The following is a 26,923-nucleotide window of genomic DNA, read 5'->3' as shown; positions in this document are numbered from 1 at the left end:
TCATGTCACAATATACTATTATTAAATCAGCTGCTTGGCACAGAGTGACACACTTCACTTTAGGCTATGAGAGGTGTATCTCATATTTCATTCTATATCTATCCCCTGGCCCAGGGTGGCAGCCCTCCCAGTTCAGAGTGCTAGTCTGATAACCCCTGAACAGGAACTCAAAAGTCCAGCCACTGTAAAATAGTACACTAGAGATTTAACTTTTACATCATCAGTCCTGGCAAAGAACTGCACTGATGAATATGTGTGAAATATAATCTCCTAGGAGTGGAAAATACATTTTGCAAATGTGTTTGCCTTCATAGTGTGTTGTCATGATTAACTTACATAGTTATTCAATGGTGTATTTGAAGTAGAGTAGAAATAAAACTCTTGAAACCACATTATATTCATCATATTCATATATTCACTTTGAACTCTGAATAAAGAGTCCCAATTTATTTTATTCCTGCCCCCTAAGTGTTTTGCAATACACAAGAGAGTAGGCATTATTGAAACAATTTTGTAAAGAACTCTGACACGAAGTTGCTTACCGTCAATTAATCGGTCAGATAAGAGGGTCCAACCATCTGTGTGTCCATTTTTTAAGACCAATTGAAATTCTTGCAGGTGTGGGCATTCCTTGTCCTGGAACCAGGAGGTGGCTACAAGCTTTTGTCCCATCCAGTTTCTGTTCTCATCTTGCACTTTCCTTTGCAAAAGAACAAATAAAGAGAATGAAGAGACTCAAATGGGTGTAACCATTGTCAACAAGCCACATTATGGTAGATTTCTTACAAAATCTAATCAAATACAGTACTACAATGTGTCTTCTGACACTACAGAATGAAGGTGCAAAGGAGGCATCTAATGAAACACATATACCCATCATAATGTGTCTTCTGTGTCAACTACATGATGGCCTGAATAATATTGTGAGCCTGCATTTATCCATCAGACGTGGTTAATGGTCAGTTGGTTGTTTCTTTGGTTCATGGCATAGAGCTGCTCCACATGGACAATGGTTAACAGTCAGATATTGGCTAATTTTATTCTGACTGGTTGCTGCTCAAAAAAGACATGAGCTAATTCCAGCCTGATCTCCTCTTCTGAGCATAATTGGAATGAAGCCAGCATATAGAAGCTGTACGCCAGAAACAAGCTCTTAGCCCCTTTTTAAAATGAATACAAGGGACAAAGCATTTTACTTGATGTTACTTTGAAGTTTGTAGTGAAGGCACTCTTCTGAGCAACCCCTGAGAAGTACTAGAAATAAAATCCCAACATAATATAGAACCGCTGCCCTCAGCTTTGAAAATCTGATATACTGCAGGTAATAACTTTAAAAATATGCAGCTTTTTTCAGAGAGAAAATTTATGTCAATAGACTTTACTGATCAGACTTGGCCAGCTGCTCTTCTAGTGCTTTGCATGCCGTGGACCTATTCTCACACACTTTACAAATAGCTTGGCATTATATTGAGATTCTGCATTATATGGTACTTTTCTTTATTTTTCGGAGAGAAAGAAAATATAGAAGTTTCCAGATAGCCACATTTGTTATATAGCCCTTGTTTTAAACACCTTTAGATGTAAAAAGTCAGAACTACTGAATTTCATCATAGGACTTCTCCACAAGCTAGGAGAAGTCATGAACTTTAACATCTTTACTGTACAATAATCTAATAATTATTTCTAAGTGAGTTTGTGGGTTGTCGGGTAGCGATGTCTTATATTGTATGTTTGTATGATGTTTAAATTGTTCTATCCCCAACAAACCTCTACTGACTTTATTATAGTATCTTGAAGGATCTTGAAGACAGAGTGTTATAGTTGGGTGTCACTGTCTAGACTATACACCTCATTTGTAGGACTTGGTAATGGTACAAGACATGTATTATTGCTCATCTTCCAATCACCTCTGTGTCTGTGTATTCACTTCAATTTTGATCTGCTTTTACTGGTGAAGGTCAAGGTGATCACATCTCAGACTGACCAGGCCAGGCCACCCTATCCTGAGAAACAGATTCCAACTTTTCTTAAGGAATTCTCTGATGCTTTCATGTCAGCTAAAGTATTTAAATCCACCAGTGTGTCCTCGGTCTTCACCAGTTACAGCAATCTCCTCCTATTATCCTGAGCCTCTCACTTCAACCTGCATAGGTCCTTGATTTGTAATAATGGAATTTGTCTGTGTTCAAAGATTTAAAGGGAAAATATGCAATCAGCTCATCAGGAAGCCATCAAAACTAATGGCAGTGCATAAAAGTAATGGGCACTAAAAACAGGACAAGGCTATTATGCTGTGACTTAACTAACATCGAGGGCTTCCAGGATGCAAAACAGGTCTGACAGTCTGCTTCCGATAATTTCTTAGTACAAGGATGAATAATAAAAGAGGCATTACTTGTACAATAATAAGGTATAATGTACGAAACAGACATTTATGTACTTAAACACAATGGTCAAAAATCCTATAGTTCCATCTGTTCTTTTCACACATTGTTTATATTCTTTTATCATTATCTTATACTGAGTACAAACGCCATTGTCTACAGAATGTATGACAGGCATCTCTTACCAGATTCTGTTTGCTCGGGCAGTACTCCTCACACAGCTCACCCCTAAAAGGCTAGGAGGACATGAACTCAAGCCCACATCCCACAAGTGGGAGTAGACTGTAACCATCTTAGATGGTTGAGCCAAAGTAGAGCTCCATCACCTCAAGAAATATATTTGGGCTTGACGGTGAAGTACCTCATCTTCACAGTGTGTTAATTTCATTTGAGTCCCACCACCTATCTATTTGCTTCCTTTATGGTGTCTTCCAGCACTATTATCAATCCAAAATGAATTATGTGCTTATGGTTTGTCTACCATCCAGTGTATCTTTTATTTCATTTTTCACAAAATATAAACAATCGAATCATCTGAATCCAGAGTTCTAAAATAACACCTTTGCTAAAAAATATTTTAGAGCCATTGTCATGCTTGCTGGTGCTAATGGACTCTTCCTCTTTTAGGTAACTCATTATCCTTACACAGATATCTTGCTGTTGCCACACTAGTTGGAATTTTTATCAACTTTGACAGGCGTTCAATTTTATAGGCTTCCCTGCAACTGGCTCTCAAGCAGCTCATTTGCTTGATGGAATGCCAACTCATGCTGTTGGTGTCATATCCCCATGCTGATGCAACTTACCAGCATCGTTACAATATGAATATTCAGTCTTGCTGGTTTTATGTCATAATGAAGCAAAACCGAACGATGTCAGCTATGTCAGCACAGCTTGTATGAAGGCATTTAAGACAGCACTGGTTCTCGTTCTGGATCTGAGCAGAGCAGGAACCAAGTAAACTATGATGCTTCAAAACTGGATCAGGACTGCAGAGTTACTTAGCAGAGTGGAGATTTGCCCTTGTTCATGGTTCATACATTTATTTCTGGGGGGAATACTGATTTGAAGACCTCACTAATTTCTATATTAGATTGATGTTTTCTTTAGAAGGTACAGAAGCACAAAATCAGACGGGACACTGGGAACCATGGAAAATGTGATGGAATTAAATGCCTTACAGTAGTGGAACAGCAGTACAACAAAGGAGGTGTCTTCTGATAGAAATACTGTCTGCACATTTTAGTCACAACTGCCTAACAGAAACAAATAGAACCAAGCAAAAGTCTATATAGAAGACAATAAAGAACTCCAATAGAGTGAACACAAAGTGGCTGACCTGGAAGAAAATCCTTGACCATCCATTTACTCTACCCACCTATTTGTCATCTGCCATGCTCACTTTCTTATTCTTTAAAATGACTCTGCCAATCTCACAAAGATAGATGGTCATTGTTAGAGGGGTTAGAGAGTGGGTTGTGTTTTAACAACACTCTATTCTTATCTTAACACATCTGCAGCATCACTCCAATATTAAACAGTGTGTCCCTGTATTGAGACCACAACATTTTTCAGTTGTCTTACTTATTTTTATACGTTACTATACTTAGTTTAGATTTTAACCATGAAAAGTCAATACAAGGCACCTTGCTTGATATGTTTACAAATGAATGTATTTATTCTTATAAAATGCTCCTCACTGAACACTGACTAAAACTCTTTCACAGACTTACTATTACAATACAGATGTCAACACACACATATTGGACAGCCATCCCATTCACATGGTGCTGTTAAAGAGGTGTGCTGTACCATTGGAGGGTGGCAGATTGATTGATGTTGCTGGTGTGGTGTTTACATGGACTCTGCGTGACTTCCTTTCCAGAGGGTCTCTCTCCCACTCCCCACACTGAGTTAATATTTTTATACCTGATTGGCACTGTAAGAGTGGGGTTGATGGGGTTGGTTCCTGCCTTGAGTCCATTGTAGGTGAGCTCAGCCACAGGCACAGACTTGTTATTTTTAAGTCAGATCTATGATGACACAACTTAAGGGCGAAAAAAAAAGAAAAAGAAAAAAAAAACTGTGAATCTGGCACAATGTGTAGAAAACAGGAAGCTCCCTCCGTTCTTTCAAATCTGGTTTGTGTCAGGTTACGTGCAAACATGTCGCTATGGCAACCAGCAGAGGGCGCTCCGTCCTTTATTATAAACTCTTCGTTACAGATAGTGAGTGAGGCATGATCTCATAACTTTAAATAAAATATTACTCACAACTTATCAAAGGATTAGCTGTTCTTCAGGCCACTACATTTTTTTCTAACTAGCGTCTTAGTTAACAAATTATATCAAATTATATGGAGATATGCTTAGCTATGTATCTTCATGCCTTTCCTATCACTGTGAAAATATTTTATTTAAAGTTAGTTTTAAAGAGTATGGGGGACATCAATGTGTCATCAGACCCTGAGATCTTAGCATAACATTTTTTTAGAAATGTGTGATAATGAAGGGACCCTCATCCACAACTGGACTGAAAAGACTACTCAGGAAGGCTTTTATGTAGCTGTGGGTTGATGATCAATAACACAGACTGAGGCCCAGTTGCTAAAGTATAAATACATATTTACCAGTTTGGCCCCCACCACTGACTCCATCTTTGACCTGTGTCACTTCATTTGCTAGTGCAGTCACTCCCACTTGATGGGCAGGTAATAAGTTTACTCAACTCCAAATGACAGGCTTGCCAATTCATTCCTTTTCAAGGACTTGTTTTGTGACCCCAGGTGGGTCACTTCATTCACCAGTGCTGTCACTTTTTGCTTTTTAGCAAGGTTGTGTGGTTTAGTTGCTAACACATAAGCCTGACTGGGAGTCACAATATTGCTAGTTCAATTCTAACTCCATATGTGACCCTCAGTTTGCCAATGCACTCATTTCTGGATTATTTGCGGGCAATTTGGTTCAGTCCCACACTAAAACTGATTTACCAATGCACAAAAGGAAAAAAAAGAAACCGTTCAAAGAAACTATTTTATATAGGGCTACAACATTATTCCAGGGTATTTTACAAATACAGGATAATTATATAATTGTTGCAATTATTTTAACTGAAACACTAGTGATGAATGGACTTTCTCAGGGCCACACAGGGACCTTGTGACATACAGTGTAATGCTGTAGCCATAAGGCCTGTTATAACTTATAAGGCATTCCATATCAATGCAACTGGTTAACAAATATGAATTAGGATTTAGTTAGTAAATTAAGGGGATTTGTAAAAATGAATAATCTAGTTTATTGAGATGGACTGCTGATTTTGACATGTTAGGATGATGATGATATTCCAGCTTCTTCCAGGCACAAATTAAAAATATCGATTACAGGGTTACATCTAAACATCATGATGATTTTCATCACTCTGAAAATATTTAGTTAAACTGCTGGTGCTGTTCAGTAATTTTAACATTTTAGAATGAAAATATCTGACTTTATGATGATGGCCAGGATGAGTTTGTGTACCATCAACTAAATGTTATGTAGTGTTGGATTAATAAAGTTATCTATTTAGTTTTGGGCTGTATGGGGAGACAGATGTAAGCAGCGTGGCCTCACAGAAAATCCATTTGTCTGAGTGTGTTTTCTACAGATTACTCCAGTTTTCTTCCCTAGAAACATGTATGTTAAGTGGCAATTACAAAGTGGTCCCATGTGATGGTTAGCACAGGTGTGTGAAATGCCCATCCAATGGGACAGAGACTTATTCCTGCCTGTACAGCAATGTTATTGGGATAGGGTCCATTTCCACATGGCCCTGAATTATGTAGTGTGGATAGCCAGGCCTGCATCTCTAAGCTAACTTGAATGGACTGTTGATACCCAATACTGCCTTAAAAGGAGTGGAACAGCAATGACAGTGTCATGACAGTGCTGTGTGAAAATAACTTCCAAGAAGAATCTTATCCAAAAAATATTACATTTAAACTTTAACATGGGATAGTATGTCGTCCAACTACACTAACTTTTTGAAATCTTTACTTGATGGTATCTGGCAAGATGATGATGATGACAAAGAAGCGTTTAAGCACAACTGCACCAAGGAGACCTTAAAATGCAGTGGATTATTGATTTTATAGAAACTTTATTCAAAGCAACTTAGAAACAATACAAGTATGACATGGCAGGCAGCCATACTAGTATATTGATTATGGAAGAGGAAGGTCTATCCAGACAAAGATTTAAGGAGGATAGGCTGGTGGTAATGATGTCTCCATGCAGAAATCCGCAAGTGACAATGAAGAGCAGTCCTATTCTAAACACATGCCTATCTGTTTTCTGCATCAGCTGGGATACTGGACCTTAGACCTCAATGTCAGCAAGTCATTTAACTGAGTGGGTTCCAACTGCAAAAATACACACATATAAACAATTGTAACATGCTCTGCTTTTGTAAGAGGTCAGATAACAGTATCTGTCAAATATACAATAATATTATTAATAATTACAGTGTAGCAGGAAGCTGTAAATCAGTCTGGCAACATGCAACACAAGGCAGAAAACAACCCTAAGTCGGGCACTGCAGTGCTCCATAGCTTGCACACTCAGTCAGACAGCGGCCTGTTTAGAGTCACCAATTAATCTGGCATGCAAGTCCTTGGACTGTGACAGAATCCATGTGAGAACCTTGGTGATCATGCCAGAAGTTAAACTCGTGTTCCTGGAACTGTGAGGAAGTGATGCAAATCCACTGCAGGACTGTGCCACCTTACTTTTAAACATACCAAGTCTAAAATCTAAAGTCTAAAATGTCTTTGGGTTGTGGGGGACATCATTTCACTCAAATGATGTTTCCCCTTGAGCTACTATCTAAACCGTCATGCTAGGTTGCAGGCAACCAATTCACACTACCTCTATTGTTTAGCAGAAATCTGCTCCAAGACAATTTACATGTTATTAGTGCATTAGCACAATTATAGTACAGGTACTATCAGTTATTAATGACAGAGCATCATCTGTAACATGATAGATAGATAGATAGATAGATAGATAGATAGATAGATAGATAGATAGATAGATAGATAGATAGATAGATAGATAGATAGATAGATAGATAGCACTTTACTCTTTAAAGAATTTAATTAGCAAATGTTATTATATTATGACAAAAAAGAAACCCCTCTCAAATAGCCTACACACCAGAGTGACTAAAAAGAAAGAAAAACTAGAAACAAAAAACAATCAAACTTCAAACATGGCAAAAAATACAAAGAGCAGTCACAGAGAGGCATTAAAAAGACATACTGCTGTAGGTATAAAAGAGGATAAAAAGAAGAATGTGATATCCATTTAGCCACATTGTAACTATCTTCACAGCATTTGGTACAAAGTGGGATCCAACACTGGGCAGGAAACCGGTACATTGCAGAGTAAACTCACACAGACCTCTGCACTCAGTCATATTTGATTCATAATTTAACCAAACAAGGCCATATTTGGCATGTGTGAAGAAAAAATGACTGTTTATAGAAAAAACACACAGACACAGGAAGAACATACAGACACCCTACAGACAGAGCATGTTATCATAGAATCTTGCAATTATGTGGCAGCAGCACTAACCATTGTGCCACCACAGCTTGAGATATCTGCATAGAGAATTCATTGGAAAGAGTGATGATGATGATGATGAGGAGGAGGTCCAAAGAAAGTGGATCTGATGGTGTACTACGTAAATTAAAGATTTCAAATCCAAGGACATACCGACAGAGATGAACTTGCAAGGCATTCACCTCATTGTAGAAGGACCACCGACCATCCCCACCCTCACCACCTGCTCTCTTCTCTCCAGTACAGCGGCAGGTACAGTCAGATTGTAACCCAGCATTAACGCAACCAGCTGGGACGGGACGACGGACCACTACTAACTCCAGACCACTTATATCACGCTGCAAGCCAAACGGCCACGTCACACCTGTACGAGACCATCGGAGTGACAGCGAACAAACTGAATGAAGCTGCAGTGTAAAATAACGTCTGATTTAAAACGTCAAGCTTAGTCGGTCTTATTGTAAAGCGCAGAGATAGGCAATAAAGTGTTATGTTACAAAAAAAACCTCCTGGAATTCTAATGCATGTGGAATTTAAAGTTTTTTCAACCCCCACATATCCTCACCCCACCCCCCAAAAAAGTTTTTTAAAGTCTCTTACGATGTTTAAGAAAGGCTTTGGGGGGAGCAGTCCCTCCTCCAGATAAACGTCACGAACAAGTGAGTATAAAAGAAGAGGAGCGCAGAAAAGCGCGTCGAACGGAGCCGGGAGTCGAACTGAGCCGAACGTGATAGGCTCATGCAATTCAGGCGGGCAATGAGCTAGGAGCGAGAGCCACGCCACGCCACGCCAGCGAGGGATGCTTTTATGCGAGCGGCGGTTGCCGAAGGAAGTCGGAGCACAGCGGAGGTAATGGACTCGCGGGGCTCCGCGCGCTGTAGCTGCCATCCCGAGCAGGACATGTCTGCTGCCACGACGAGCACCTGAGAGCGAGCTGACGCGCTACACAGCGACACAATCCCACGAAAAGTCCCCTTCTTCCCCCAGCGCACTGACACCCCAACATGCTTGTGGGAAAGGCGCTTCTGTTCTTCCTCCTCCTGGATTTCATCACCCTCAGCCTGTCCCTCTCCACCTGCACCGCGGTGGATATCGACCACATCAAGAAGAAGAGGGTCGAAGCCATCCGGGGCCAAATTCTCAGCAAGCTGCGCCTGACCAGCCCTCCGGATGCCGGAGATCCCTCACTGGTCACCTACCAGGTCCTGGCCCTCTACAACAGCACGAAGGAGCTTCTGGAGGAGCTGGGCAGAGAGCGGCAACATAGCTGCACCCAGGACAACACGGAGAGCGAGTACTACGCCAAGGAGATCTACAAGTTCAACATGGCCCCAGTGGGGCCGGAGAACAGTAAGCCAACCGCGAGTAGGGGGCGTCGGGGTCGGGGGGTCCATTTACACCTCGATCTGTTGATGTCCGAGTGACAGGGCGGCTCAGTCCAAAACGAGACTGATTGTGACAGTTCTCGTGCACATGTGAAGGGTGACTGGGGTGAAAGCATCCACCACAACATCGTACACCGACGACAGCGACCAGATTTCCTTTTACACGATAAAATGTGGTGGCCCACAGTATATAACAAAGTAGTTGTGTCGGGTCCTTATCTATACGAGACGTAAGGTAAAGTCAGTATAGTTGAGGTGGTGATGTTGGTAAGAAGCATAAAGAAGTTTTGCATACTTGAAGTCATGTTGCAAAGATGCATATATTCGGGTGAAGATGGGCCATCTCGTATAAACCACTGGTGTTAACCCAGCTCTTTTGTCATTTCAAGTGATTGTAAATGTTGGTGGAATGTCTCCGTCTTCATAAAGGGATGCTGATATGGCAAGAGCATATGGCCAGTTACAGCTCTGTGTAATTCAAGGTGGCACTACAAAGTCATGTTTAGCAAGTCTGTGCCATCACTGGAAACCTTACAGATGCCTCGTGGTTATGCAAAGTTTAGGTGTAGAAACTGCATTCTGGATTCTGACCTGATTGGGTAGTTCAGGGTCAACAGTGATTAATCTTTACCACAGTAGAAAGTGGGAGCAAGTGTGGGTCTATGTTTTGGTGGGCTTTTATTAACAACTGTGCAGTTGAAGTGTCCAGTGATCAGAGTGCTCATTTATATATCATAAATGTCATTTTAAGTGTGCCAAAATTGAATTTTGGCACGCTAAATTATGACTGATATAAATGACAAGTAACAAACACACTCCAAGACAATTGCATCAATAGAAGTTAAGATTTCACCAATACAATATGGAGTGGAAATGCTGAATGAGTTTTTTTTGTGTGTGTGTGTGTGTGTGTGTGCTGAAATCTGGGTGGTTCTTCAGTTTACATTTAGTAAAAAATATGACAAAAGATTAAAAAATGTTCATAACCCTACTGAAGATAGAAATAAGTTCTAACAACAATAGTAAGTGAACCTAGCATACCATATGTTTGAAGGTGACCAGGACACATACCATACCTTTAATGGAAGGGGAAAGGGGAGGGGGAATGACCATTAATATATATACAGTATAGTATATACTTCTGTTTTTTTAGAGGAGGACACATACTGTGGGGTACAGGGTTTGGTGCTGCCGTATTCAGATTGAGGACAACTGGGTTCAGATACAAGGCAAGACACCATCTGGGTCTCCTTGTGTGTTTTTCTTTTTTTTTCCCTTCCACATCCCAGAGATTTCTGTGTTATGTTTGTTGATGACTCTAAACTGGCCTAGTGTGAGTGTGTGCTCTGTATGAACTGGAACCCTTATCACAGATGGAACCTCCTATGCACTCAGTGTTGTTGAGAAGGAATTCAGCTTCCTGTGACCTTGCTTTGGGTTAAACAGATGGAGGTCTGCATTTGCAATGGATTCTGTGTGTAAATGTTTATGGACATTTCCATTACTTAGAAGTTTGAATGTGATGAGTAATGTTTGTTTTTAAATTTTTACTTTTAATTGATGCTATATCAGTTACCCAGAAATACACCCATTATTTTTTTTTTTTAGTATTATAAAGTGGAATTATAAAATATGTAATGTTTTGTTTAACACACTGTGCCCCCAGAGCCAACTTTATTGTGTCTCACCTTAACAGCAGAATTGTCTTTTTTAAGGTCCAGTTCTAAGCTACTGTAGTTAAAGATGACTGATTTTGAGATTTCTATGTATTATATATGTTTGTTATAAACAAATAAACTTTCTTTTATATAGTGCAGAGTTACTTTATAGGCATAGAACTGTTGTATGATTTGAGCACAGACAGGTTATGTGACTTATTAAATGTTGTTACAACAAGGCAGTGGTGTGGATAGAAAAGGAACCTTGTGTTTTTACAACTAATCCACACACACAAAAGACATAGATCTTGTTTCTTTGCCTTTTTTATATTTGGCTATTTAGACTTCTTTTTCCCTGAAGTGGGATGCTGGCAGACACAGCTGAGCCATATCCTGACTGCTGTCTTGTTCCCAGGTGTGCAGCTCATACTGGTTCAAAAGATACTTTACATTATGTAATGCCTTTTTGTGTGTGAACTAAAGAATAAACCAGGGACTCTGTTTTAAGGAGGAAAAATCTGAATGTGCAAAGTTGGGGAAAATAACCCAAGAGGAACGTTGAACTGCCCAGATGTTTGATTGTTTTTTTTCTCTGTTTTCACTTGCCAGTACTCTTTGCTGGTTCCTTTTTATTCTTTCTTTGCTTTTCAGTCTTTGAGACAAGTGTCAAGTATAGAAGCTAAATGCACATGCTGAACCCCATACCCCTCCCTCCCCAATTCCATTCAGACCATTTGTTTTAACTCCTCAGAGTCTATAATGACACTGGAAGAAGAGAGAATTTATGTGTTTGAGCATGCGTGTAATATGATTGTATTTGGTTATCTCCCACTTTGCACCAGATACAGTTGGAACTGACCTTGCTCCTCCAACTAACTTGGACTAACATTAGCAGGCTCAGAGGATCAATAGCCAAAAAGCACTGAAAGTAGTCTTAGAAGTGCTTTTGGGGAATATTTTAGTGGGTTGTACTTTACTTTAGACAGTCCTAACACAGTGCTGCAGAATGGCCCTTGCGAATATCCTTTAGACTGTGATTTTAGAAATTGTTAACCATTTTTGTCCATCTTATAACCCAAGTTATGTGTATGTAGTAGCACAAGGCACATGTGGCTGATCTTTAGAAATTGTTTCTGTCTAATATATCTAACACGTTTCAGCACAGAAACTCCTGGTAGTACTTTGTGGCATTTTCCTCTCCCCTCAACAACAAGTTGGTTTCTTATCAGCTTTGATTCAGACTAGGCAAAACATTAACTTACTGGATCATATCAAACCTATTCTAAGCTTCTATATTAAAGAGAACCTGATCTTGTATGGAATTGTGATGAAACCATGGATAGAGCTGATAAGCCTTTGAGGACATGACAGTGATCCAAGACGGTACAAACTGAGTTATGCCAGGATGTCCAATGGTTTAATTAGACCATAAAATAGGATTAAAGAGCATTCATAAATGAACTGATGATCTCTCTCTCTCATATTCAGGCATACAAATTATTCACCTTGTAAGTTACTGGTAGAGAGTACTATGTTGATCCCCAAGGGAAGATTCACTTGTTCCAGTAGCAACAGAGTAAATCCAAAAATAGGAGTGAAAGGTAAAAACGAAGTGCAAACTATTATAGAAGTGTAAGACGTGTTCTAACCGGCTAGAGTGAAGAGTGGTAGGAGGAGTCTTTATACAGTCTGATTGCCTATTAACACACCAACCATTGACTTAAGGTGCTTCTGGATGAGTATTAATTATGATGGTTTCAAATTTCCCCATCCTTTTTTTTTTTTTTTTTTTTATATTAAGTTTATAACTGTGGTCTGCCTCATTCTATCTACCTCACACAACTGTTCTAATTAATGCAGCATTAGTTCTGTAGTTCATCATCTTGGATATTATGTTCTTTTGTTACAAAATGAATGCCTTTCTGAGAAATCAAGTGAATGGAGGCCACCTTATGCTCTTTATATTTCTCTTTGCGGCTGGATAAAGACATTATCCTTCCCAGTCCTGTATAACCCACCCACTGGTTGATGGCCTTGTAATCCCTGTGCCAATCAACTTCATCAGTGCTATGTAATGACCTCCCTTCTTTACTTCTCTATACTGTGTGATTTATTGGTCTCCTGCTTGTTTTCTGGAGCTTTCACCCAGGCCCCCTTGCTTGTCCGATATGCTTTTCCAGTGCTTAGTCTCTTCTCCATTTAAGCTACAGCAGAGTACGATGACATCATTCTTAAGTAATATACAGTGTGTTTATAAAATAAGCTGCAATCTCAGCTCCCCAGTGGGACTTGTGTTCTGTTTATGTGCAGATGTAGAACTAAATTGAAGAGCATGACTTCTCTTTTAAAGCAGATGAGTGGTGATGTAAATGACAGCTCATAGGTCTAATGAGGTAAGTTTGGCAATACACTCCAGGAACCCGTACAACTGAGTTTTGAGGTGGTGGACAGAGCATTATATCCTCTAACCCTGACAGGCAGGCTGACAGGTCTGAGTGTTTTAAAACATCAGAGGTGGATTTAGAGGTGGGCACATGCCAGATGCTTGTGTACTGCAAAGCATCACAAGTACTAATGGTGCAGATTGTCTTAATTATAGCAGGGTGGCGTAATTCTGTATTACTAAAGCGGGGTGATGAGCCAGGCTTCATTCATTCTTGCACAGGTTTGCCATTTGGTCCGTGCTGTGCTGTTAGTGGCGGCACCCTGAAAGTGAAAGGAGGGTGGGGTGGGTGGGGGGGGGGGGTTATTATTTCTTTTGATGATCTGGCAGTACAACAAACAATTTCACAAACTGATGCAGTTAGCTTTTTCGCCACCTGCAAACACTAAATTTATCATTAAAATATATTGGAGGAACAGAGAGTTTGAAAGGTAGGAGCAGTCTGCTAAACTGCTTGTGGGAAAATTCCTGATGTGCAGATCTCTGTTTTTCCTGGCAGGACACTATTACATGTGGCATGATTTCTGACCAGAAAGAAAAGGAGGGAAAAAAAGGTAATTTATTATAAATGCATCAGGCTCTGGCTTTTAACTGCCGAGTATTAGAAGACAAAAAGCCATGTGTGTGTTATAATATTTCAGGAGTTTCAGTGTATTAAGGGTCAAGTTAAAAGTTGGAGGTGTCACAGGATGTGGGGTTTTAGCTTTGGGAATACTGAAGCATGACCCTCAAGGGCTATAGTTTTTATACCAGGATGTTTAGATAAAGTCAAGTGCCAGTAAAGGGGTGTACAGGGAAGCTGCATGTGTGTGCGTCTGTATGCTACATGTCTCCCCCAGTTTTTCATTTTAGCTGCATGTGGCATCCTAGTGTCCAGAAACCAAGGTGCTTTTCCCTGATTAGGCATTTAGCAAAGATTTGCCCTGTATATGAACAGGAACCAGATGCACATTGAGAGTTGAATTAAAAAAAAAAAAAAAAACAAACTTTAAAAATCCTTGGGACAGCAACCCATTTCTAATGGTGAGGAGTAAAATAAGTTATGTCCCATTTTCTGCCTTCTGGAAGTGGAAGCATATCCTAAGTTTGGGGAGACATTCTGAGGTGTTTACCACTTTGTTCTTGTATGAGGTCTTGGCCGCCCAACTTTGGCAAATTTAGGAAAAAAAGAGAAAGCCCTTAGATGTAGAAGGGTTATCCTAAAAACAAAGTATTGATTTTATGAACTTTGTCAAAGGATCACTGTATTTTCTGTTTCTAACGGATGATCATTTAATTGGCAATAATTCTATTTTCTCTACCACCTTTCAATTTTATCATCCATTTTCTTTTCAGTCTATGTACAGGTGAAGAGGAGGAACTAATCCAGATTTAATTGCATCCAAGGCTCTAAGGGTGTGAGATCAGTCCATTACAGATCACACATCCACATATATAACTCCTGGAGTTGCTATTCCATCTAACACACAAGTTGGAGTAGATGAAGGAAGAATCCATATTGGCATGAGGGGAACATAAACTCAAAGTGCTGGCATAGACTTGTACTTGCTGCTCTATCGGGTCCACAGTGGTATGCTAATCCTTCATAAGTCACAATTCTGCATATGCCTTCGCCAGTCTAGAGTCAACAGCTTAGACCACTGTACAGCCACCTGCTCATCCAACACATAGGACCATAAGAGAAAAGTAGAACACTTGGAGGAACTCAAGGACATCAGATGAATGTGCAAATGCTTTAACTGTTGCCACACTATCATGTAATACAACAGTGCAAGACATATCCAATGAGGCAATAATTGTATGGATAAAATTATGGTCAAAATAAGTATTTGTTTCCTTTCAATAAGGAAATCCCAGTGGAACTGCAGGTAGTTCTGTAGCCTCAAAACACCAGGGGGGTAGGTTTGAGTTCCTGCCTAGTTACTGATTGTTTGTATGTTCTTCCAATATCCATGTGGGGTTTTGTCTTTTCACATTCCAAAGACATGCATGTTAGGTAACTTGCTGAGTCCAGGACTATTTCACCAAATGCTGCTGGATAGCGTGACTGTAAAACTGAATTTGGTGGTCTCAGTATTTTTGTTTCTTTTTTTTTTTTTTTTGAGTATAGAAATAAAAGTAAAAACTAGGATCTGTTTTTGTGTCTGAGGTATTGCCTAGGTGAGATAAATTGGCACCACATTTATCCTCTTGAAACAAATCAAGCAGAGCAATCCACTTAAACTGAACAACACATAAAGGGTAGTTGACTTTTGAACTGCAGTCTGATTATTTGCTTGCTACATAAATGAATCCAATGGCCCTCAATTGAAAAACTGTATTTTTCCCTACCTAAAGAAGAGGTTTATGATCTTTCACACAGTCCCCTAGCTGGGAAGAGCACCAGAAAAGCCAGTGCCGGCAGTAGCCGCTATTTTTCTTTTTTTAGAACTTGTTCCCATTCAGTTCTGAATTGCCTGATTCATTTTCAAGCCTCGAGTGAGCTCAAGTGTCGAGTAGAAACCTTCTATGTTTTAAAAGGCTTTTGGAAGCAAGAATCGGCTGAATATTTATGGCACAGAAGAGCAAAGGTGGCCAAGTATATAGTAGAAAAAGCGACTTTTCAGTACAACTTTGGCATAGGGTGCTGGCGGGAAGCCAGAATGTTTCATTTCAGATCATTTGTCAAGTTGCCCATTTGTACTGTAAGACGCCAGGCTTTGTGAAACCAGCAGGACAAATGGATGATTTGAGAGACTAATGGGCAGGGCATCAGGGGGCCACCCATGTTGTGCAAATTCAGCTTTTTCTATTGCTAGTGAGCATAGAAGCCTTTTTTTCTTTTTTTTTTTTGTACAAATCCTAGAGGCAGCCACTACAATCCCTTAAGCAGATGTGAAGCTGAAAAGGTACTGCAGCATTCTTGCCAGTGTGTAATTGACACAGATGGCTGGATTTAGGCTATATTTTCAGATGTTTTGACGTTCTGTAGAACTTATAAAATGAACATCATAGACAACTACTTCATGATAGGGCCTTGACCATAGAAATGAAGTGGTGGGTGAATGCAAACTATACAAAGGATTACAGTGTTAATTGAGAAAATAAAGTAATATGGACCTCTAGAAGATCAAAAATGCTGCAGGGGCCAAAGCCATCATAAACACCTTCTTGTGGGGGTCATCCCTGCACCCATTGCAGGTTTTAAAAGGGGAAACCCCAAAACTTGGTGTATTAAATTGAGCTGAGCAAAATGATGGGGTGAACATTTTAGCAATAAAATGTTGCTGACTTCATCATAAATATAGTGGATGGGAATGAAAATTCGCAGGGAGGCAACTTTGGATGAGCCTTAAATCAAAGGGTGTCAGTCCCAGTCTGTTTCAGTCCACCAAGCACAGTATTTTATTTTTAGTTACTCTTATGATAGTATAGGGGTCGTCTTGGTGCCCGCTGCTCTCCATGCCAAATGATTTACAGATTAGGTGACTGGTTAATCTTGGGGATGAGTGTGCCCAGTGCTGAATACCACATATACAGGTTTCAGTAAATCAATTTTTGGATGTAATTGGCACAGCAGTTAGTACTGTTGTTCCAGGAACTCAAGACTATCATTATCCTGCTGCATTTAAGAATTTCTGACTCTAAATTAGCCTGGTGTGAGAGTGCCCAGCAATAGACTGACATGCCATCCCTAGACCGACCTTTTCCTTGCCTGGTTGTCAGTGCTGTAGATTTTCCTGCATGTAAACCACAATCTTAAATCTGCAGGTTCAGTAAATGAGTTGCTGGCTAGGATTTTAGCACTAGGACCTGGCAGCTCTGGGGACCTGGGTTTGATTTCCTGCCAGGTTGCTCCTTGGGAGGTTTAGTTCCACAACCCAAAGATGTATATGTTAAGTTGATTGGCATATCTAAATTAGCTCTACGCATGTACCTTGTGATGGATTGGGGAGTTGCTGTCTTATAGCTGCCTCAGTTTCCTTTGACCCTAAGCTGTGGATGAAGAGAAATCTTTAAATTTGAAGATGGGTAACTTTTTGGAAATATCTGGCACAGTGCTTAGCCGTGTGGTATCCCAGCTGTGTGACCTGTGCTAGACTCCTTCCCCTCTATCAGTCTTTGCCAGTCCTGCATGTTCTCCAGGTGGAGTTGTGTTCCACACACCAAGACATGCATGTCAAAGTGATTGATGTCTTTAAATATACCTGTTAAGAATTGCTGTCCAGTCTGAAGTTGGTTCTTGTTATGCACTCAGTGCTGCTGATATGAGCTAACTCACCCCACCATTTTGAGCTGGAATAAGCAAGTTAAAAAAAAAAAGGACAAATTGACATGTTTCCATATATTTCCCATAAGTACAGAGTTTAAAGCTTTTGGTTGTGTGTTATATTATATTAAACATGCAGATATCAAGCATCATTTTGCACAGTGGCTGGAGTTTATGAGAAATGGAGAAAGGGCTGAAGAACGAAAACTTTTTGGAGGACACCAAAATGAGGGAAAGGAGACTGACATGAAGAATGACTGTCTAAGTGAAACCCTGGGGCCTCTTCCGTGACAAGCTCAGAATATCGGTGAGAATGGCAGAGCTATGGAAACTATGAACATCTTAGTGTGGGCTGGAAATTTGATCATGGGGGCTTCCGTCCCCTGCCGCCTGCCTTGTCCTTGACTGAGGACAGCTGACTGCCCACGTGCAACTCCAACCTGCCTGATTGGAAGCACATTTCACACACGCCGTGAGTCGCTTCCCGGGTGTGGTGTATTTAACTGCTACTCCAACTGAGCTCACATTCCAGGGACCCGAGCTAATGTGTTTTGCCGACAAAGATCACACACAGCACGAGCTAAAGTCAAGAAGTATTTTGGAAAAGTGCTAAACAGATCAGCAGAGCTGGCACTGGTACTGCTTGAATGCTGTGACCTGAATGCAGCAATCTGTGTTGCACATCAAGCGTGATTCCCTTCCTGGAACAGTTGAAGTGAGCAGTTGTTTCCGTGAAGGTCCTTCATTTTCCTGGTGCTTACTAACTACAAACAGTATCTCCTGTCCGGTGGCAATATGGGCCTGAGCCAAAGAGCTTCACACCTCACCCTCTTTCACTGAAGATTCTAAACAAGCAGCTTTTTTGCAGAATCTGGTGCAGTTTAACAGTTTGCACACATAACAAAACAGACTCTTTGGCTCCTGGCTTAACTTTTCTGTAATCCTCCTTTAGAGGAACTGTCCAGTGTTTAGACACAGGCTGTGTGCCCAGCTTGGCTTTAAGTTTTGGACAGTATGGAAGGTGAGCACTGTTCCAAAGCACAGAAACAAACCTCTTAAATACAGCTAGAAACGGACTTCTTGGGCAGACATCCGCCCAGTTAGAAATCCTGCTTTGTCCAGTTCTAGAGTCCTATAAAAGCTGATGTGAAAACCGTACACTGCATTGCAATTAGTCTTCATAGAGTGCCTTCCTGAGTGATGACATTTGTACTAATTGTTATTCATTTACCCCCCAAGTGCAACTTGCCTAGTCTTAAAACTCTCTAAATTGAGCCATTTAGTTCAGAAGGGTGTAACAATGGCATGGTAGTTATGACTGATCTCCAATAACTCCATGCCCTGCCACTGTCTGCATAGTTTGTCAGCCACATCCCAGAGACATGTAGGTTAGGTTGAAATGTTAATTTAAACTGACACAGGGTGAGAGTGAGTGTGTCCTGAAGTAGACTGGGGTAGCCTTCTGCCTCGGATAGGCTCTGGGACCTCACATGCTATAAGCAAGAGACTGATGGTTGGTTTGTGAGTTTACCATACACTCATTGAGAAGCATTCTGGCTGATAAATTCTGTTAAGCAAAATAAATAGTAAGAACACACCATTAGGCATATTAGAAGTGAGGCAATGTTTTTTTTCTTCCGTCATTCCTTCCAATGATTTTAAAGTCTTAAAGCTGAAATCAACTAATTTCTGTTTATTTTTTATTTTCTTCATTTGAAATAATTGTCATGCTCTATTGATGAATGGTGTGGTGGTGCAGTATATAGTGCTGCTGGCTTCACAGATCCTGCCTCCTGTGGTTGAATCCTGCACTTGGTTGTTGCCCATAGAAAGATGCATATGGAATTTCTTCTGGGTATTCCGGTTTGCCCCCACATTCCACAGTTTGTGTATTCAGTTAACTGGCATTGCTAGAGTAAGTAAGTGTTGGTGGGTGTGTAGGTTTGGTGCCCACATTGTTCTCGACACTGCCACCATAACTCTGAATTGGACTAAGCAAGCTGAAGAATACTGGTATAATATATTGTTAAATTCCATTTTTGCTGCATGAGCATGTGCCATGCCACATAATCATATGTGAAAAAAACAGAATTGGGCTAAAGATGCTCCAAGTGAAATGCAACCTCAGTTTATAGAGTGTCTTTCAGAGTGAATACTATTGTAAATATATGTTGCAATAGACTACGGGTGACTGACACAGTTGTTAGAATTGTTTAGTTCAACTACATGTGCAGAGTTGTTCGCTCAGTCAGGTTTCCCAATAATGTGCGGGTTTGATCAGTTTTCAACTGCATGAATGAAAGTTCCCTGATAGGCCTACTTTTCTGTCCAGGGTTAACTCCTGGCTTGTTTGAAGTGCTGTGAGAAAGAGAATCTGTTTATCTGTGACCCTAGAATGGACTAAATGGGTTAGAAAATGGTAATATCAGCACAGGTGTTTGTTTCTGGGCAACTGCCTAATACTCTGATTTATGCAGCAGCAAAAGCATATCACCAGCCATAGTATACATTACAGGGCAAAGTTAATAGTCCTCTCTATCAAGTGGGAGCTGGTGACAAAACATTCATTTTCATTCCTGGCCTCTGATACAGTGTCATGGAAGATCCCCTCTCACTTCTGCTGCCTTAGGTTATGAAGTGACCATTTGAGGAAAATCAGAAAACATTTAGCCTTTCATGGTTTTCATGCCCTAGCATATGTTAGTTATACCATTAGAAAACCCCAATAGCCATTTTTGCTGCCAGGTAGACTTGGAATGAAGCTATACCCATCACCAAACTCCTGCTCACCTTGTCTAGGACCAAACATAACACCACTTTGCATCACCTGTGATACCTCCTAGTGGTACTTTGATGCTCTTACAGGTTTCTACACTCCCTTTCTATCACCCTTTTAGATCTTTTCTTAGGAGTCTGCTCTCTACATTATACAGTAAGACAACCTTAACTTTTAGACCCCTCATTCAGGCCTAACTGTCTTAATTGAGCACTGACTTTGAACACCCCTGCCCAGACAGTGTCCTTATGGAGTTTACATGGTCTTCTCATGTTTCATATTGTAGATATACTGGTGAGTATGCCCTGTGCTGAAGTGCACCATATCTAGGTTTAGCTCTTCCCTTACAAACGCTGCTGGGATAGACTCTGGCTTCCTTTTACCCTAGAAATATATTAAGTCAGTACACAATATGGATGAATGAAACATCTTATAGGTCCAATAAAGAGTTGTTTGTTTTATTGCTTAACAGCTTTTCTTCAACTGTAAGTAAAAGTGGGACAATAAAAAGTGACAAGGAAAGAGGGAGTGCTTCCACCAGAAGGACATACAAAGTTTGCTCCCGTCTCTCCTAGGTTATCCAGCTACCATTTCATGGGGGAGACCTTGATTGGTAGAGCGGCTGTTTAATCTGGGCACAAGTGCGAGACTGGAAAACATGGCTCCTGCACTTCTCCAAACCATAGTGTGTGTTCATACAGGATCCCAGTCCGAGAAGGGTTTAAACCACATGGAGGTTATGAAAGGCTTGCAGTTTAGTGGCAGGCCACACTCCACATGGAGGCGGCCAGGGTGACCAGATTGGTTTGTGGTTTGGAGTGGAGGTAGTGACACAGACATATCCATGCAGAGGTTCCGCTGCTGATTATGGGAAAGAGAGCGTTGACAGTCCCGCCTGCTCTGGGGTTCAGTCCATATGCTGTTCAGCTTAGAGTCAGGGCACAGGGCCATTATGCATTACGCTGTCAACTAATGAGTCATTTGATATAAATGGCACTCGGCAATCCTTGGATTTTTTTTTTCGTGTCGCGTACCCGATTACATCAGAGGATGGCAGCCACTGAGGTTTATGAAATAGTACAAAGATGATGTCACCCCAAACCAAACAGAGACAGACATTCTTTGGCTGACACCAAATGATGTTTTTGTTTCTTCTCTGATAAACTGGACAGATGGAGTCCCACCTCCACAGATAAGTCCATTAAATTAGCTCATGCATGTTAGATAAAGCACATGGCAGTGTGAGGTTCATGACGGAAAAAATTGTGTTAATCTTAGAGGAGGGCAACAGGCACTCGAAAAACGGAGTCTGCTTTATTCATGGAAGAAAGTGCGGGTCACTTAACTTTCCACTGAAGCTTCCGTTTCGAGTGACTGTTCGGTGCTGTAGCTCTTAACATGTGGAGACTTTCATTAATTTTTCTTGGTGAAGAGCTCTTAATGAAGCCTTTGTGTCCAAAATGATGCCTTTCTCTCAAGACTCCGTGGCCAATAAACTCTTTTTGCCCCCCATTGTGAATAATGTTTGTCTGTATTGCTCGAAATTATGAGTAACCAAGCAGAAAAGCCTCTGTTTCACTTCCCAGGCATTAATCAAAAGCCGCCACTATAGGAATTTAAAACCAAGCAACACCTTGAACACTAAGATGCTGTTTTGAGGAGTTATGGCCACCATTTGTATTGCTGAGGTATGGGAAATGTGCTCCAGACAGGGGAAGGTGGGGCATGAAAGACCATGGTCACTTCAGGTGAAACCCTGAATACTTGAAGAATTCACCTCTCTGCTGTCAAGGAGCATCGGCCTCCAGGCCACAGATTGCATTTGGCATTTTCTACATAACTTCTTCTGCATTTTCAGAACACAATCTTACACTTTAGCATAACAATAAAGGACCCTGTGCATGCAGATGTAATTCCTTCAAAGACAAGCATATCATCTCAAGACCACATTTGTGAGAAACCTCAAGGAAACAGCTGGTGTGATCTATAAAAGAGCAGTAGTAGTATTGTCACTTGTACAACGTACATTGAAATTCTTTGTCATGTCCAAATAACAAAAAATATAAAAACTGCATTTAAAAGATTGATAGACTCTGAAAAATCAGTATGAGTATTGTAATATCAGATCTTGGGAAAGCTTGCTATGTATGGTGATGGTCATCTGGGCCATGAACAAGTGGGAGATGAGGTGATTCATACAGACAAAAGCAGCCTGTTTTCCTCCATCTTTTGAGTTGATGTTAACGCAATGAAAGTTTGAGATGTGGTGCAGATAAGTGCCCCACATTCTTGGTTCTGTGTCAGCCTTTCTTGAATGGTGAGGGTCAGAACAGTTTTCAAGTTGCTTGGCATGTGGTGAATCATGCAAGTAAACTATTGCTGTCTAACTCTGGACATGGGGAAGCCTAGACTGGACCACAATGGCTATTCTAGGCATGAGACATCAGGTGACCTGCATGTGAGTATAAGTATGGATCATCATCTGTGGGAGCGTTTTGAGATGTGGTGACTTGAATATGCAGACAAGTGCTACTGTATCTCTCTTTGGCAACCCTGTCTGTTCAGTTGGTGAGCCTTGAAAGAATAAAAGATGAGGTGACCTACAAATGTAAATCATTGATGCCCATCTTTGGTCTTGGGACAGCCACTCCTAGAAAATGAAGGCCAGCTGAGATGGGCATCACAGGACATAGACCAGTGGTTCAACATTTGAACAGCTCGTTCAGCTTGCCATGGTCAGTCAAGGTCAACTAGAACATAAAATAATGTTAGATGAGGTAAGCCATACATGCAGATCAATGGTTCAAATTCCTGATTCTGGAGCAGCAGTGGTGTGAGATGAGCCATATTGGTAGAACTGTGTTTTCAGTTTTGGTTGCAACAAATAAATGTGGCCTGCACTTTACTAATTGTTGTACACTGTGCGTATTGTGCACCTTATGCACAAAGCTGCTTGGTTACACCAGCCCTCTGGAACCCTGAAATGGATTAAGCAGGTTTGGGAAGCTGTGTGTGTACTTATGTGTGGTAAAATGGAGCTGTTGAGTTAATTTTTTGAAAGCGGGTCACTTTTCAGGATTAAATTACTGTAACTGTGTAAAGTGGCAGGTCCTCTGACGGCCTAATACCAACGCCTCCCGCTGTTTGTGAAGTCCTTTTAGTGTTTTATTGTGTATTATAGTCTTACTCTGTCACCTGGAATTGGAGCAACAGTCGAAGTTCAAATCTCACTTTGAACTCACCCAGTCCAGTGTACATATTGTGTGAAAAATGTAAAAGATCACGGAGGCATTACTGTCAGGGTGTTCTTTTTTTTAAGTCATATGGTTTTTATTAAAAGGAATATAAAAGCCCCCCTCCCCCCCAATTCATTTTAAGCAGAAGACCTGGGAGTCACTTAGAAGACTGGTTGATATGAATTCCTAGTGCTGAATGGGTTACCTTAGACCATACTGGAGTGCAATTTTAGAGAAGAGCAGGGACGACACGTATTTTAGGGCCTTATTCTCTTTCAGCCTTGTCATATGTGTTTATCAGTCCGTGATGATTTTACTTCATGACCAACCAATCATCATCCACCTCTGCACGCCCCCCCTAATTGCGGGGGTGGGTGATTTCGAGGCGTTTGGCTGTAGCTGACCAGGAAGCATTGTTTAGCTTTGCTCAGTGCACACAAAGAGGCTCTTTATGAAGTTGCTCGAGATGCAGTTCTCAGGATTTTTCTGAGCAAGTCTCCAGTAACCTCTGGAGCACAGCAGCAAACACGTCATTGGAGAACACGATGTTGATTGGTTTTGGGAGAACATACTGTATTAATAATAAAAACAAAATATTATATAACAATACAATTAAACTGTTAGGCTTTTATAATGGCGTTGACAGCTCTTTTTCCCAAAACACAATTTTAATCACATCTGCAGGGAAAAAAGGCATTCAAATGGGTATGTGCCAACGTGGATTAAAAGAAAGTTAAGTCAGGGAGTTTGAAAGCTAGTAGACTTGGATAATCTGGTCTGCTGGCATCTTCTCAGCATGTTGTGTGTCATGGCGAAGTGAAAACGCAGGCAGGGCCATCATTAGGGCTACCTCCTCCTAAAAGAAGCAGATGCCCTGGGGCTGTATGCAGGAGCTATGTGTGTGTGTGTGTGTGTGTGTGTGTGTGTGTGTGTGTAATATATATAGAGAGAGATATAGATATATCTAAATCTATAATAAAAGAAAATCCTGGGACAAGACTTTCTTGGAGATAATTTCACCTTCTGTGAGGCTAGACTTTTTGCAAAGAGATTTTGACAACTTCTGCCTTCCTGTCAAACATTTACAACCATGCCCACGGTCCAATCACTTCTCATTCGTGTGAATGCTATTGTTGGACACAGTTCCTGCGCTCTCAGCTTCAAGCGGGGTTGGAAATAAAAAACAAAGAGTAGAAGACAAAGTAGAACGTCGTGAAGAGATTCAAAAACGTTGGCGCGATACACATGCAGCACAGGTTAAGGATTATTAAAGTACTAAAATTCGAAAGTCTCAAAAAAACTAATAGTAAAGATTGCATTAGTGCTAACAAACGGAAATTATTACTTGGTGAAATAACAGAACAGTGAAAAGAGATAGAAGTATGTAGTTATTGTTCGGCTTAAAGTTTAAAGTCGGAGATTTGTAGATTTGTGTTGCCATCAGGGAAAAGTAGTATTTCTTGTCAATGAAGAGGCATATTTGCGAGAATTAAAAGATTTGTCGTGTGGTGAAAGTGAAATCCACATATGCGAGCAGCAGAGATGCGAAGTGGCTGGTGCGTAGCGCAGGCCCCTTGTTGGCGAGGGAAGCGAGCCAGCAGGTGGAACCCCTTAGTGTGTGTGTGTGTGTATATATATATATATATATATATATATATATATATATATATATATATATATGTATGTATGTATGTATGTATGTATGTGTGTGTGTGTGTGTGTGTGTGTGTGTGTGTGTGTGTGTGTGTGTGTGTGTGTGTGTGTGTGTGTGTGTGTGTGTGTGTGTGTGTGTGTATGTGTGTATGTGTGTATATATGTCTATGTTGTGCCTAAATTTGCTTCTTTATTATTTTATGTGTCCTTTCTGTCCCCTAACTGGTTTTCTGTGAATTTCTGCTCAGTTGTCTTTCCACAAGTACCAGTAGCAGCTGCCAGCAGAATTCTGAGCCAAACATAATAACCATGCAAACCCTCAGTTGACCGGATTCAATCCCAGTCACACAGCAAGCTTAAGGAAGTACTTGAACTGGCACCTTTGTGGCTTCAGATCTGACTCCGGGGCTGCTTGGCCACACTGCCAAAAAATGAGAAAATGCAGGATCACCTGCTAGGCAGCTGGAGCCATAAAGCAACTACAACCAGCCTAAACAATAAAGGGATGCTGACGCCTCTGTTAAAATTTGATTTCTCTTCATAAGTGCAGTAACATGCTGACTGACATTTAGATCGTTTTCTGAGCTTTTCAAACATGTCCAGGATTTGGCGCGTGAGAATACGAGTGATGATCTCAGCCTCCTGGCTTGCAGTGCCAAGCCAAAACTGATAACAGAGGACAATGAATTACGCTTTTTGCTTCATTCTAATTATTCCCGCAATCTACTGCACTCCCAGAGATGGAACAAATTACCTTCAGACCCCTTGGCAAAAATAAGCTATAATGTGAAATCCACCTAAAAAAGCGCTGTAATAGGAAAAATTAGGTCAGCCGAAAGGAATTAGGATTTCAGATGTACTGTCCAGGCAGGGGCTTTCCTCCTCAAACAGCTGAAGCAGCCCAGTATTCCTTCACGTTTCGGACCGCTGCAAATAGCATAGCTCATACGTTTTGGCTGGGGAACGCAGCTAGGAAAGGTCACTTAAAAATAGGCAGAAACTTTGGAACAATCAGCTAATGTCTGGAAGGAAGGGCGCCATAGAACTAATGGCATTTAAATAAAAAATCCACCTTCACAGAAGCACATACAAAATCTCAGTTGGCTGCACTGTGCGACTAAGAAAGAACTTCATTTGGGCAGGCAGGCAGGCAGGCATGGCCCTGCTGCTGGTGTAACTGGCCTATTGTTAATGAAACATTTGAGATCTGCTCCTTGAGTGATGGGGAATGGGGGGTGCAAAGTGAGACTTAAATCATTTTTTGTAGCAAAGCCCAAATATAGCAGGCGTTTTAAATAAAGCAGCTGCCTTGTCTCACACCAGCACCCTCCTCCAAACACTGTTCTGTGTTGGGAGAACTCACCTTGAACAGTGCCTTTGGAAGGAGTGAGTAAAGGAAAAGCAGAAAGCTGGCCTAATGAGTACTGCTCTGATAAGGGATCCCTAAATCATTGAAGGTCTCACCATCCAACTTGGTCCTCACACGAACCGCCACCATCTGTTGTACCAGGTGGTTATCACATCTATCACCTT

General features: G+C 40.9%; 1 protein-coding gene across 1 annotated transcript in view; it reads left to right on the top strand.

Annotated features, from left to right (window-relative positions):
* Window positions 1-8,693: 8,693 nt before the first annotated feature.
* Window positions 8,694-26,923, top strand: part of tgfb3 (transforming growth factor, beta 3) — a 44,740-nt gene continuing 26,510 nt past the window's right edge. The window contains exon 1 of the mRNA XM_039741242.1: window positions 8,694-9,340. Within this exon, the coding sequence (XP_039597176.1) occupies window positions 8,995-9,340 (346 nt within the window). The 5' untranslated portion in view covers window positions 8,694-8,994. The remainder of the gene's footprint in view (window positions 9,341-26,923) is intronic.

The sequence above is a fragment of the Polypterus senegalus genome, chromosome 18 (assembly GCF_016835505.1).
Source record: "Polypterus senegalus isolate Bchr_013 chromosome 18, ASM1683550v1, whole genome shotgun sequence".
Classification (NCBI taxonomy): domain Eukaryota; kingdom Metazoa; phylum Chordata; class Cladistia; order Polypteriformes; family Polypteridae; genus Polypterus; species Polypterus senegalus.
This window is presented reverse-complemented; position numbering and strand designations above follow the sequence as displayed.